Genomic DNA, 13,069 nt, shown 5'->3' on the forward strand with positions numbered 1-13,069 from the left:
CAGGCACGGAGGGCTAAGGGCATGAAAATGCCAACTTTCTAAAAGTGGCATTTTCAAACTTGTAATAATAAATCCAACCTTACCATTAAAGAGGGCTTATTATTACAAGTTCATAGATACTAAACATGATATATCCACCGCCTCTGGTTTAGGAATTGCAACTTATTAATTTGAATCAGGAATCCCCAATGTTACCCTATGGGAGGGTTAGGCCTCTCAGTAGTGAGAAAAACAAATTTATCAGCTTTTCACTTTGAAGACATGTAAAACTAAAAAGTATAGGCCCTACTTGTTAATTACATAGCACCCTTCCCTATGGGCTACCTGGGGGTGACATATTTAATAAAAGAGGAGTTTAAGGCTTGGAAAGAGGTTTTAAATGCCAAGTCGACATGGCAGTGGGACACTGCCTTCAGGCTGCAAAGGCAGGCTTGGGACAAGTTTTAAGGTGCTACTTAAGTGGGTGGCACAATAAGTCCTGCAGGCACACTGGTAGTATTTAATTTACAGGCCCTTGGTATATGGAATACCACTCTACAGTGGACTTACTTGCAAATTAAATATGCCAATCAGGTATATGCCAATCAAACCATGTTTAGGGGAGTGAGCACATGCACTGGTTAGCAGTGGTAAAGTGCACAGAGTCCTAAGGCCAAGAAGCAAGAATCCAGCAAAAAGTCAGCGGAGTAAGGCAAAAGGTTTGGGGGTGACCCAGTAGAGAGGGCCATTTCCAACAGAAGGTCTTAAGAAAATAGTCTTTCAAAATGAAACTCTTCACTTTTTACTTGCTGATTATTTCAACTGTATTTTTGTGTTTTATATTTTTTCTGTTTGCTTTAAACCAAGGTATGCAGACCTAGAGTTTGTAGATCGTAAAGCTGGTTTGCATACTGGACTCATAAAAAAGGATCTATACCGGATATTGTAGGAGAGAAAGTCATATCAGGGCAAGAAAAATGCTGACACTCTATTCCTGTTCTAATTATTTGGCCTGCTCTGTGATTTATTTTTATAGGTTTAACATATAATCACCTTTTCTTCTACCATTACTCTGAGGGGCTTTGGGTTAGCTCTCTTAGGCTATTGTTTTTTTTTTACTTAAGAACCATCAACTGTTGGCTTGAGATATCTTGGAGAAGCTCACAAGAGTATTGCAGGCTCACCGGCTTTTGCTTGGAAATGTACGTATATTCTTCTATCACACACACAAAGTTAGATGGGGCTGTTGCGTAGGTTCTCATTTTCCTAATGAGACTACTGGATTTGTGCGGCAGAATCACTTGCATTGCGGGGGACTGAGTCTGACCCCACCCCAGGTGACACCTGTCGGCCCAATCTGGGTTTTGTTCCGGCTAACTAGCAGTGCCTCATCTCCACCCAAGAGGGATGATTGGGCAACTGAACGCATGACACAAATGACTCCTCAGGGAAATCGTGGTCACTCAGATCTCATCCGTTTCTCTCTGTTACTTTAGTCTCACATATGCAAGGACAATGAGAGGCAAAGTTTAGTTCAATAAGGTTTTATTGAGACAACTGCATCTTAGATAATAAAGCATGTATTGCAATAACTAGGACGATGAAGCATGACAGGATTAAAATTGTGACAAGGAGAGTAAAACACAAAAATATCGCTACCATGTTGTCACTACGGTATTAAGAATAGTTCCTACCTAGACTATGTTAGAGCACAGCATGTTAAGCTCTAATTCTGTCCTTCAGGTTCCCCTGGGAAGACATCATCCCTCATACCTGAGCAATTGATTACTTGCAAACACATATTCTGGTGCGGTGCAACTGAGAACCACATCTGCTTTGCTCCGTGGTTCATACAATCTATCTAGTCACTCACACTGCACATCCTCTTCCAACCCACAAAATGTAAATTGTACACATTGAAACTGAGTGCAGCGGTAGCGCACCAAGAGTGCACTGGCTCTTAAGGCACTGCTTCACCCTCCTTGCTTGCCTTGCGACCAAGGGCAATCAGTTCATGTCTGTGATGAGTCTCTGATGGGGCTAACATTATTACAGGGATGGACAGGCAGGGATGCAGCAGCAAAGTATTTATGCTTGGATATGCTGTAGTGGGCGAAAGAAAGAAGGTCTGAGAACATGGAGTTTAGTCAATATAACATGCTAGTGAAAAGTTCAAGTGAAGTCAGCAGCATTAGTGCTTTCTTTAAACAGGTTGTCAAGATCAGCGCCCTTTTCTTTTGATGACCGAAGGCGCAAGCCTCCACTGAGCAGCATGTGAAGGAAAAGGGAGTTCTTTGGTTATCTCTGACATTTCATCTCCATTGTGGGGAAGGAGCCCCCTATATAAGTTATGAAATATGTGTAGGAGTCAAATGGTGAATCATTCTTGTGTGAGCCTTTGAATCTGACCAGCACTGTGTACTGTTGGCAAAAATTAAACTGTTCTTTTCTTCAGATCCCCATATTCCCATTAATGTGTCTTCTCTTTTTGGGTCCCTCTTTCCTATCTACTCACAACACTGAGGGGCTGCAGACATTTCCTGTGGTATGCATGGAATATACAGATTCCTGAACAACAGAAGAGTGGGAAATGTTTGAGTGGTGCTGTGCAGGGTGTCACTATAATCTTTCGGAGTGTGACACAGAATCTTAGAAAGGAAAATAGATCTATGTTTAGCTGTGCAATCTGCAGGGCACCTTTCTGCATGGCCATGAAATCCTTGAGTATTCAGTTCACAAGCTGGCACAAGTCTGGTGTCATAGTGGTGAAAACCTGACCCATCAATTAATTAATCAGGATTTATAAAGCGCAGCTCATCACCCGTTAGGGTATCCAGGCCCTTGCAGGCCCCAGAGGCTTATCGAACAACCAGGTCTTGAGGGCCCTTTGGAATTCCGGAAGTGAGGTGATGGTCCATAGTGCATGAAGAGGCTGTTCCAGGTTTTTGCTGTGATGTGAGAGATGTAGCGTCCTCCACTTCTGCTTCCGTAGATGTGGGGAGTATGCGTAAGTGAAAGGGAGGCAGAGCATAGGCTTCTCGACCGCTTGTGGAAGTTCAGGCGGTGGTTAATGTATGTGGGTCCTTGGTTGTGTCGAGCTTTGTGTGCGTGGGTCAGCAGCTAGAATTGACATCTCTTCTGCACAGGGAGCAAGTTGAGTTTTTAAGGTTCTGTGTGATGTGGGTTCTCAGGGAAGGCCAAGGATGAGTCTGGCTGCAGCATTCTGCATGGTCTGAAGTCTCTGTAGTAGGTGTGTGGTGATTCCTACATAGAGAGAATTCCTGTAGTCCAGTCGGCTGATGATAAGGGTCAGTTTCACAGTGCATCTTGTGTGTAGGGGTAGCCACTTGAAGATCTTCCGTAGCAAGCACAAAGTGAGGAAGCAGGCGAAGGAGATTGTGCTGATCTTTGATTTTATGGTGAGCTTGTTGCCAAAGATGAGTCCAAGGTTTCTGGCGTGGTCGGAGGTAGTGGGTGCGGGTCCCAGGTCTTAAAGCCACCAGGAGTCATTCCATGTGTTGCTGCTATTGCCAAATATCAGTACTTCCGTCTTGTCTGTGTTCAACTGCAGGCAGTTGTTCTTCATCCACTCAGTGATGTTTGTCATGCATCTGTGGAAGCTGGTTCTGGTGGTGGAGGGGTCATCAGTGAGTGAGAGGATGAGTTGGGTGTCATCTGCGTAGGAAATTCTGTTGAGACCGTGGGATCTGACAATGTTGGCCAGCAGGTTGCCAGAGTGCACACTGAGGTCTTCATCCTGCTTTGGGTTCAGAAACTGCAAGCACTCTGGCGAGACGCCACAACTTACACTAGAGATCGATTGGATCTTTGGACGCAGTGAGGAGTGTGGTAATTAGATTCATTCAACTATAATCAATAATATAGAAAACATAAACAATTTTAAACACCATGACCAATTTGGTCACAGAAACAAAACTCCAAGCTGAATAAAGTTTGAAAGCTTTATTACAACCAAAAAGCCAATGCAACGTTAATGGTGCACAAAAATAAGTTATAAACATAAGTGAAAACCACAGGCTGTCCAAAATGTCTAAAGAGATTAAGCCTACTAAACATCAATGCTATCAAAAACTCCAATAGAATAACACAAATGAACAGAATTGTAATATGCACGTTAAAATCAGATTACAAAGTGGATGGTAGTGACATCAGTAAATCATCAAATTCAATTAATAACAATCAGTTTTCAGTGCCGGCTCACCCTTATCCCTAATACGAATTTGGAATTGCATGTGTGGGGAGAGATATGTGGGCAAAACAAAAGAAGAGACAAAAATAATTTAGAAAAATCATCTAACTAGGGTAACTCACTATAACAATACACTGGTGTAATCATCTAAGCTGAAAAGGAAACAAAAAAACATATTACTGATTATACCTTGCTTCATTGGACAGCAGACAGGAAAGATGTGTTGATCAAGAACCCCTATAGCTTTTCAGCATCAGTAGACTGCAGCATATGGGACAGTGCAGAACACGAGCTGCACATAGGACAGGTCAGCAGTTCAGAATACATTGGGTATATTAATACTGAGCAGCATAAACAATGGGACATATAAGACTAAAGGGAAACTCACAACGTAAAGGGTTAAAATGGCAGAAGATGTGGAGAGGTACAGGAGGTGACAGCATAAATCCCCAGGAAGAAGAACTCTCCCTAAGAGTCCCTAAGTTTCAAAAGTCTCTCTCTAACTAGAAATGTCCACAAGTTTCTGATTGGTCCTCCATGTGGGCTCATCTTGCGCAAATGAATCAATATCCAATGGGAAATCATCAAGCATCAAGTTTCCAACTATTCCAGATTTTCTCAGGGAGTGTGTTTGAAGTAATCTTGATGAATTCATATAGTTCTGCCAAAATTTAACACTTGTTCATCAATTGTAACATTGCGATTTTTTCCCGCAGTGCACAGGATAATTCTAACTGTTCTCATGTGAATTTAACAATACTTCCTGTCTTGTTTGACAGCTGAATCAAATACTTATAATGCTCTCTGTTTTTGATACAATAGGACATTCACTAACACATCAGCAACCTAGGAATTAATTCAGGTTGAAGAAAACAGAATGAATTAGTACTTTTCCTCTACTGCTACAAAAATGAATCTTCAGGCCTAGTCTGCCTAAGAAAACCTAAATACATTTTAATGCAATTATTACATATAAATCATATTACACCCCTTACAATTTGAATCAAGTATGCAAAGCAAGTTATTTAAAGGCGATTATTATTTACAACATTAGCAACAGTTTAAAATTGCATTTATTTCTCTGCACACATGTAACTCACATTAATGAATTCATTTAAATCAATATAAGTATGATGAATTCATTTAATTTAATACTCATAATTTACTTTCATTTCTACTATTCTACTAAGAATAATACTTTTAATATTAATTCATGTCAGTAATTCACTCAAATATAAATGCACAATCTCTTTTGTGGCAAAACGTGGTTGGTTTCCAAGGTTGAAGTTATGGTGTGGGCATTGTTCTGTGGTTGCTCTTGAGTGGATGGACTTTAAGGTGGAGGTGATGTCCTGAATGGAGAGAATGTTCCAGGTGGTCAGTGTGTGGATTGTGTTGGGTTACAGCTGTGGCATATCTGTTAAGGAAGTCTGTAAGTGTGGACTGGGATTTAAAGTTTCTGTATATTGATGCGATCTTGTTGTGGAAGAAGTAGGTGAGGTTGTCGCAGAGCTCCTGTGAGGGTGTGATGTTGTTTCGCTGGCAGCCGGGTTGGAGAATTCCTTAACGATGTTGAAAAGTTCTTTGGTGAGTTTGTGCTGGTTTTGATGGTTGCGGCAAGAGCTGTCTTCTATGTTGCCCTCAGCTAATGACGGTAGAGGTTGAAGCAGATCTTGAAGACTGTCCTGTCAGAGGTGTCCTTGCTGGCACACCATCTCCTCTCCAGCTGGTTGCTGTCTTGTTTCGTTGTTCTGAGTTCTTGAGTGTACCATCTGGCCTTTTTGGAGGATTTTCTCTGGATGTTGCTCTTGAGGGGGACGGTGCTGTCGATGCGATTGGTGATCCAGACATTAAAGTTATTCCCTCTCTGTTCGAGGTTGGTGTCAATAGCGGGGTTGGAGGTGTTGAGGGTGTCCGCCTACCTGGTCCCTGAGATCTCGTTCCAGCAAAGAGCACTGGTCATTTCGGGGTGGAGGTGTGGGAGCTGGAGATGCTAAAGTGGACGATGGAGTGATCAGTCTCTGTGAGTTGTGTGACATGTAGCCTAAAAAGTCCTGGTAGTCTTTTACACTGAAAGGAGGTCCTTTGTGTGACATTACAAACGGGGGTATTCCATTTATTGAGAAGATTCTGTTTATGGCATGAAGGATTAGCTCTGCAGTTGGTTAGGAGAAAGTGAATCAGAAATGCCAGCTGCCATGTCTTCCTAAACAGTGTTTGGAAAAGAATACATCTGAAGTGGCTAAGGTGCACTGTAACTTAATAGGTTCTGGTATACCTAACAGGTACAACCCATCTTCTCTACTAGCACATCAAGAATAGAAACATATACTCCTATGGACACCCACAACTATTTTATGGACTGGGGTGTTTCAGCTTCAAAGATCCAGCCCAAAAGAGAGAGAGAGGCAGGAAAGGAGAAGACAGAAGTGAAAGACAGAACGAAACACAGGAAAGGAGAAAGTAGAGATTCAAAACAATATGTAAGGGTGAGATAAAGCAGATGGAAGTGTATGTTGGTAAAAAGAGACATGGTATTTGGTACTTCTAAGAAAAATGTTGGGCATCTGGTGCTGCATTGTGATATGAGCACACTGGTGTGGCTGGTGCAACCCAAGGTAGATCAATGAACTGCCCCCAGTGCAGCGACAAACGTATGCCTGCCTTGGGGGCAGCATATCAGTGAAAGACAGCACAGCTGCTTGAAGCATCAATTTCATCTCTCACTGTGCAGGCAGCATCCATCTGCACTTGAAAAGCGAGACATATATACCCCTGTCCGTTGGTGCAGCGTGTGACTGTACTTGGCTGCAAGAGGATGTCTGGGAGATTCATTGGTCCACTTTTACCCCTTCCAGAGGTTGCACTCATGGACGCACTGACTATGCGCTGCCTATTTATGAAACACAGTCAGTGCACCCAGAGGCTAACACAAAATGATGGGGCCCTCCTGCAGAATGTGATGAGGGACTCACATATTTCACATATGTTCATAGGCCTATATATGTCTGTATCTGCACCAGTGCCGACAATATGGCAGCGGTGCAAAGGGTTGTAGCAGTGGCACAGTGCCTAATTAATTGAATACACACTGACAAATTGTGAAAATGTTACAATGACAAGCCGCCACCTTTTCTTTTTAAAACCAGTTTTAGTTCCGCGTACGGTAAAGTGAAATATCATACCTGGTGCAGAAGAGCCATATCCATATCCTAAGTTGGCTATTATGTAAGGTTCATTAAGGGTTATCCAAAACTTCACCCTGTCACCCAGTCGCTCAAACAGCAGATTTGCGTATTCTTTAAATCTGTCCACTACCGTGTCATTTTCCCAACCTCCGACCTCTTGGAGAGCTTGCGGCAGGTCCCAGTGGTAAATGGTCACCTAGGAGACGACAGCCAGAGGCAGAAAAGCGAGAAAGCAAAGAGAAAGAAGAGATATCGATAGAACGAGTGCGATATGAAAACAGACACGGAGATCGACAGTGATAGAGAGAAATAAATATGTAGCGAGACAGCGAGCGAGTGCAGGGCAGGGTAAAATAGAAGAGAAAGAGCCAGCATGACAGAGAGAAACAGAGAAGGGAAAGGAAGAAAAAGAGCGAGCGAAACAGAGAAACAGAGAGTGAGTATGAAGGAGAAGAGAGAAAAAAGAGGTAGTGAGTGTCAGACCACATGAGAGAAGCGAGTGAGTAGGAGAAAAGAAAAAAAAACAGCAGGCAGAGAGAGTCGTATGGAGATTGAGAAAGAAGAAAAAAAAAACATGACAAAAGAGAGAGATGAAAAAAGAGAAAGCCGTCAGAGGATAACAAACTGGTCTTGTATAGAGCACTAATTTCACAACCTTTGAAATATTTCTAGTAAAAGAGGTGCCGAAAAGAATGTTAACAACTGATTTTCTCTTCACTGCTGCTCTTCAATTTCATATTTGCAAATGCAGAGCAGAGTATATTGACATTGGAAAAGAAAAAAATATTAACATGTTAAATAGCTACACAATGAAACACAATTTTGGGCATGATTTAGAATTTGGCGGATGGGACACTCCATCACAAACATAAGGAATATTCTGTTCAATGTATTACATACGCTATAGCAGTGCTTAATTTGTAAATAAAAACGTGCTGGTGCCCAAAGCTCTCCTCTGAAAAACGCGGCTGCTACAATTAAATGCGCGAGCACGGTACACTGAGGGAGCGTAATCCTGAAGGTATCTCGGGTCTCTTCAACCCATTTGAAGCCACTCCCTGCCCCTTCACCTCACACTTAAAGCTTTCTGCTTTCTCCCATTGTGACGCTTTTTTGCTTTTCTCTTCCTCCATCTTTCCCATATGTGTCTTTTGCTCGCAGTAAATGCTTGAGGCAGAAAAATAGTTCTGGCCCTCAAAAATAAATGCTGGTGCTCTGCACCGGAAACAACATGAAAAAATTAAGCACTGTGCTACAGGGTATAACACACTTGTAATACAGCAATGCAATATCACTTAAATGGAGCATCCTCTCCACCAAACGCTAAATCCGTTCCTTCCGTATTTTGTAAGTGTGAAAAGGAAGAAAACTATAAAATTCCTAAATTGAATTTATAGGCTAAAGCAATTGAATTCTTTGCTCCTTTTATAATTCCCATGTGCACTTTTTTCCTTTCCCTCTGCCTCACTCATTCTTTTTACAGCTTAGAGTTTGCATAGTATTTCTTCAAATCAGAGCATAAGAAAGATCATTTCACAACAATTTAACTGATAATCAGGAGTTATGCTTTTCGATGGGGTTGCATCTGCATTTTCGATCTGTTGAATCTCTTGACAGCGAGCAGCTCATACTTAATTGTGGGCAAGGAGTGCAATTACATAGAGCCGAATATGTGTGTGAGTAAGTTGGGCCTTTTCCTCTGCTGAAATGATCATTGTCTAGATTCTGTTTAGGTGCGATGAAGCTTATCTAGGGCTGACGTTTTGGTTTACTACCAGTATGGTTAGCAATTTAATTTATTTTAAAATAATTTGATCGCTTCTAAAATGCATAAATATTTATTATTGGCAAGTGACATGGTTAGGAAACAAAGTGAAGGTCATAATGAAAAGAAGGTGTCCAGGTAACATTCATAATGACAATACATCGATGAGGTGATGGGAGAGAAAGTAAGGGACATAAGGCAATAGTTGAATTGGTAATAGATGGGGACATAGTGGCAGATGTATGAAATTTTTTTGCACTCGCAAACGGTGCGAATCGCAAAATTCGGCCGTTTGCGAGTGCAAAAAAGTGGTCTGCGATGCATGAAAGGCATTCGCAGACCACAAATAAGAAATCGCTAAAATTGCGATTTCTTGCGCTGCGACCTGGTTTTGTGAGTCGCAATTTGCGATTTGCAAAATCCACATCGCAAGGCGATGCTGCAAAAAATCGCAAATTGTGATTTTTCGCAGAATTGCATTTTGCACATGCAAAATACCATGAAATTAAACCAGGTGGTAACCTGGTGCAAAATTAAAAAATGCATTTAAAATGCATTTTTAAATTGAACATATAAAGCACACATGCCCTTTTGGCATGTGTGCACCTTACATGTCCCCCACAACATTTTTGGGGTGCAGCAGAGGGGGCCTTAGGCCCCCAGCACCCTGGGCTTTTGCATTTCCAAAATTGCGATTTCTGGTTTAGAAATCGCAATTTTGGAAATGCAAAAAATTTGCAGATATGGGCCAACAGGCCCATAGCTGCGAATGGGGCCAGTATCGCAATTTGCGATTCGGTAATAGCATTTGCGATTTTTAAGAAATCGCTATTACCGAATCGCAAATGTAATGCATGGCACTTTGCGAGTCGGAAATAGCGATTTCTTAAAAATCGCTATTTCTGACTCGCAAAGGGCCATGATGATACATCTGGCCCATAGTAACATGTATTCCACCGTAGCTGATAATACAATATGGAAGTCGCTGTAATATTCATGTTGTAATAAAATCAACTAAGGGCATGAGTATTGCATTGTTCATTTACGAGGATGCTGCAAGAAGAAACTTTATAGATTTGCAGGCCTCTATTCCTTTATTTATTTGTGGTTCAAATATCGTTAATGAACATTAGGAATGGCGGTATGGTAGGGTCCAAATCATCTTTGATATATTTAGAGCAAGCCAGCTTACTGTCATCAATGCTTGAAAATCTGTATCAAAGGATTGAATGAACTATGCCAAGGTGACATCTTTGGTCCTGACTTTCCTCTCACATGTGACAGTAGTTACGTGATATGTTCATACATTTGAAATTGCAATCAGTTTTCCTTGATGACCATAAGCAGTGGAGGTTAGAGTTCAAGACCTGGCTACACCATATTTGTTAAGACTAGAAAAGGACCTTTGCAGTTCAGTTTGAAGTATTAACTCCTGCCTCTGAGGAACGTTTTACCCAGCGGAATATGGTGCCCTAAATCCTAATCCACACTTTTAGGGGCATATTTATAAGAATGTAACACAGTGCAGTGCAACAAGTCACCTTGCTGCGCTGAGTGACATGGGAAGTGCTGGAATGCACCGTATTTAAAAGAATACGCATATATTCCTGCTTTTCTCCCTGCGCTGGTGCTGTTCTGGCTGCCTACCACCAACGCAGGAACCCTTCCGTCAAGGCGCAAAGGTGCCTGCTTAGTAAGGAGGATTGTTTATGTGCAGACAGTGACACCTTCCTGCACATAAATAATCCCTTTAGGCATGTTCCGCTTTCTGTGAGTGCTGCAGAAAGCAGCACACACTGAAACTGGAAAAGACGAGGAGAAATAAAGATAGCTCTCTGTGTTACGCCTTTCGTGGAAAGGTGTGGCATTTTGGCACATTCCAATGTCTTCCACTTCTGGTAAATCTGGGGCTGGGTCAAAAATGCCTTCACGGGGCAGAGTAATGAAACACAGCGGTTTGTGCTGTGTTGCTTTTCTCCAGCTCTATGAAAACCACTCACCACCATGCAAGGTGACCTTGCGTGGCTTAATAAATCACATAATGGGCTTACATTGCTCTTGCACCATGCTGCATGGTGGAAGAGTGACGTAACACCCCCTGTAAATATGCCCCATAGTTTTTAACGTTGAATGACATTTGGGAGGTAAATTCCCGACAATCTTAAGAGAGCTACTTACTGCTTTCTAGTGCTGAAGGTAGGAGATAATCCCTGCATTTACTGGTTTTACTTTCTGATGTCCTAGCAATTGAACTAAAACATCTAGAGGAACTCTTGCACCATGCCTGCCTCATCCATATTTGAATGAAATACATCCAAGGTGCACTATAATCCAAAAAGTAAGCTTGAGGTACCAGAAAAAAGATGGTACTGGATAGGGAGTATTTGCAGAGTCAGACTCTCTAAAGAGAGGTTCCGGAAAATCAAAATCTTTCTGAATGCTTCAAGACCCTTTTTTAGTCATATATGTTATCTATAGAGCTTAAAAAGAAAACATAGGCACAATGTGAAGCATCATATAAAACATTTTGTGTACTTTAAACAGGTTTCATAAGAACAAGAAAGAAATTAGAAAGTAAAATCATCTCAGTCTTCGAGATACATCATAGCCCCAGAATATCACCTGGGAGGGACAGATTTGGTAAAAGCATGTACAATGCAGTAGATCTCATTTTATCATTGCACACCACAGTAATACGGCACACCCCTACTAGAGAAGGCAGAAGGTATGCCCCAAACATCTTTAGTGTGTCCCCAATTCCCCAATGTCTTGGAATATGTTACCAGGCACCTGTGTTAGTAACATTGTTAATGAATGGCATCTACCTGAGGTTTGATATTGGCTGTAAGCAGAGCATTAATAAGGCGGCTGTAATAGTCCAATCCGGCTTCATTCACAGAGTTTAATGTACCATCTGGCATAACCCTTGTCCAAGCGATGGAAAAACGATAGTGCGTCACCTTGAGGTTCTTCAGGTTTGCAACATCTTGTTCGAACTGATAGTAACTGTTACAAGCAACATCTCCGTTTTCGCTATTTTCAACTCTCAAACGAGAGTGGGCAAACTGGTCCCAAATACTAAGCCCTTTGTTGTCATCCCTCCAGGCCCCTTCAATCTAAAACAAATAAAAACATGAAATATGTATTCTTCTAACCTGAAATTGTGTTTTCTAATTATTTAGTCATCACATTCAGCTTTCTTTGACTTTTACAGAATTTTAGCAATCACAGGGAAAACTGTAGCATCTGAGCTCGCGGGAGGGAGTTACCTTGATTTTGCCTGTTCAGAATATACAAAAATGTTTTAAGTGTGCAAATTACATACTGGAAATGCAATGTAGGGAAGCTGGCAATTATGGGCCTGATCTAGAGTCTGGTGAAGGGATTACTCCATCACAAATGTGACGGATATCCCATCTGCCGTATTATGATCTCCATAGCATAAAATGGAATTGTAATACGGCGGAAGGGATATCTGTCACGTTTGGGACGGAGTAACCCCATCCACCAAACTCTTAATCAGACTGAGAGAGCGTAGTTTAAATAGTACATATACTAAAATGAAATGCTTATATCAATGCTTAACAATGCTACATAGAAACGACAATAATAGTGATTTTGCTTAAACGTGCATCTGAATTATGACTATAATGTGTGTGGCTACTAATGTATATGCAAATTAATGACAATAATGAGTAAAATTGTTTATGCTATGGTTAATCAAGCTTATATTAGCGTTTAAAATATTATAGACCTTAAGTTAGTGTGAGCTGTGGGTTTTAGCTGCCTGACCCTCATATTAAAAGCATTTTTCTGTTTTCCAGTGTGCTGACTCGCAAAGGGCCATGACCCTGCAAATGTTCTTTTCTTCATTCTAATGTATCAGTGCAATTCTGTTCTCATCTGCATGCTTGCTGCTTTTTACTC

At 41.4% G+C, this 13,069-nt stretch overlaps 1 protein-coding gene across 1 annotated transcript in view; it reads right to left on the reverse strand.

Moving 5' to 3' along the window:
* LCT (lactase) overlaps positions 1–13,069 on the reverse strand; it is a 364,432-nt gene that overhangs the window by 97,871 nt on the left and 253,492 nt on the right. Inside the window, exons 10-11 of the mRNA XM_069225073.1 lie at positions 11,968–12,258; positions 7,375–7,573 (exon numbers count right to left, since the gene is read on the reverse strand). Coding sequence (XP_069081174.1) covers positions 7,375–7,573; positions 11,968–12,258 — 490 coding nt within the window. The remainder of the gene's footprint in view (positions 1–7,374; positions 7,574–11,967; positions 12,259–13,069) is intronic.

Source organism: Pleurodeles waltl, chromosome 3_1 (genome assembly GCF_031143425.1).
Source record: "Pleurodeles waltl isolate 20211129_DDA chromosome 3_1, aPleWal1.hap1.20221129, whole genome shotgun sequence".
Lineage (NCBI taxonomy): Eukaryota > Metazoa > Chordata > Amphibia > Caudata > Salamandridae > Pleurodeles > Pleurodeles waltl.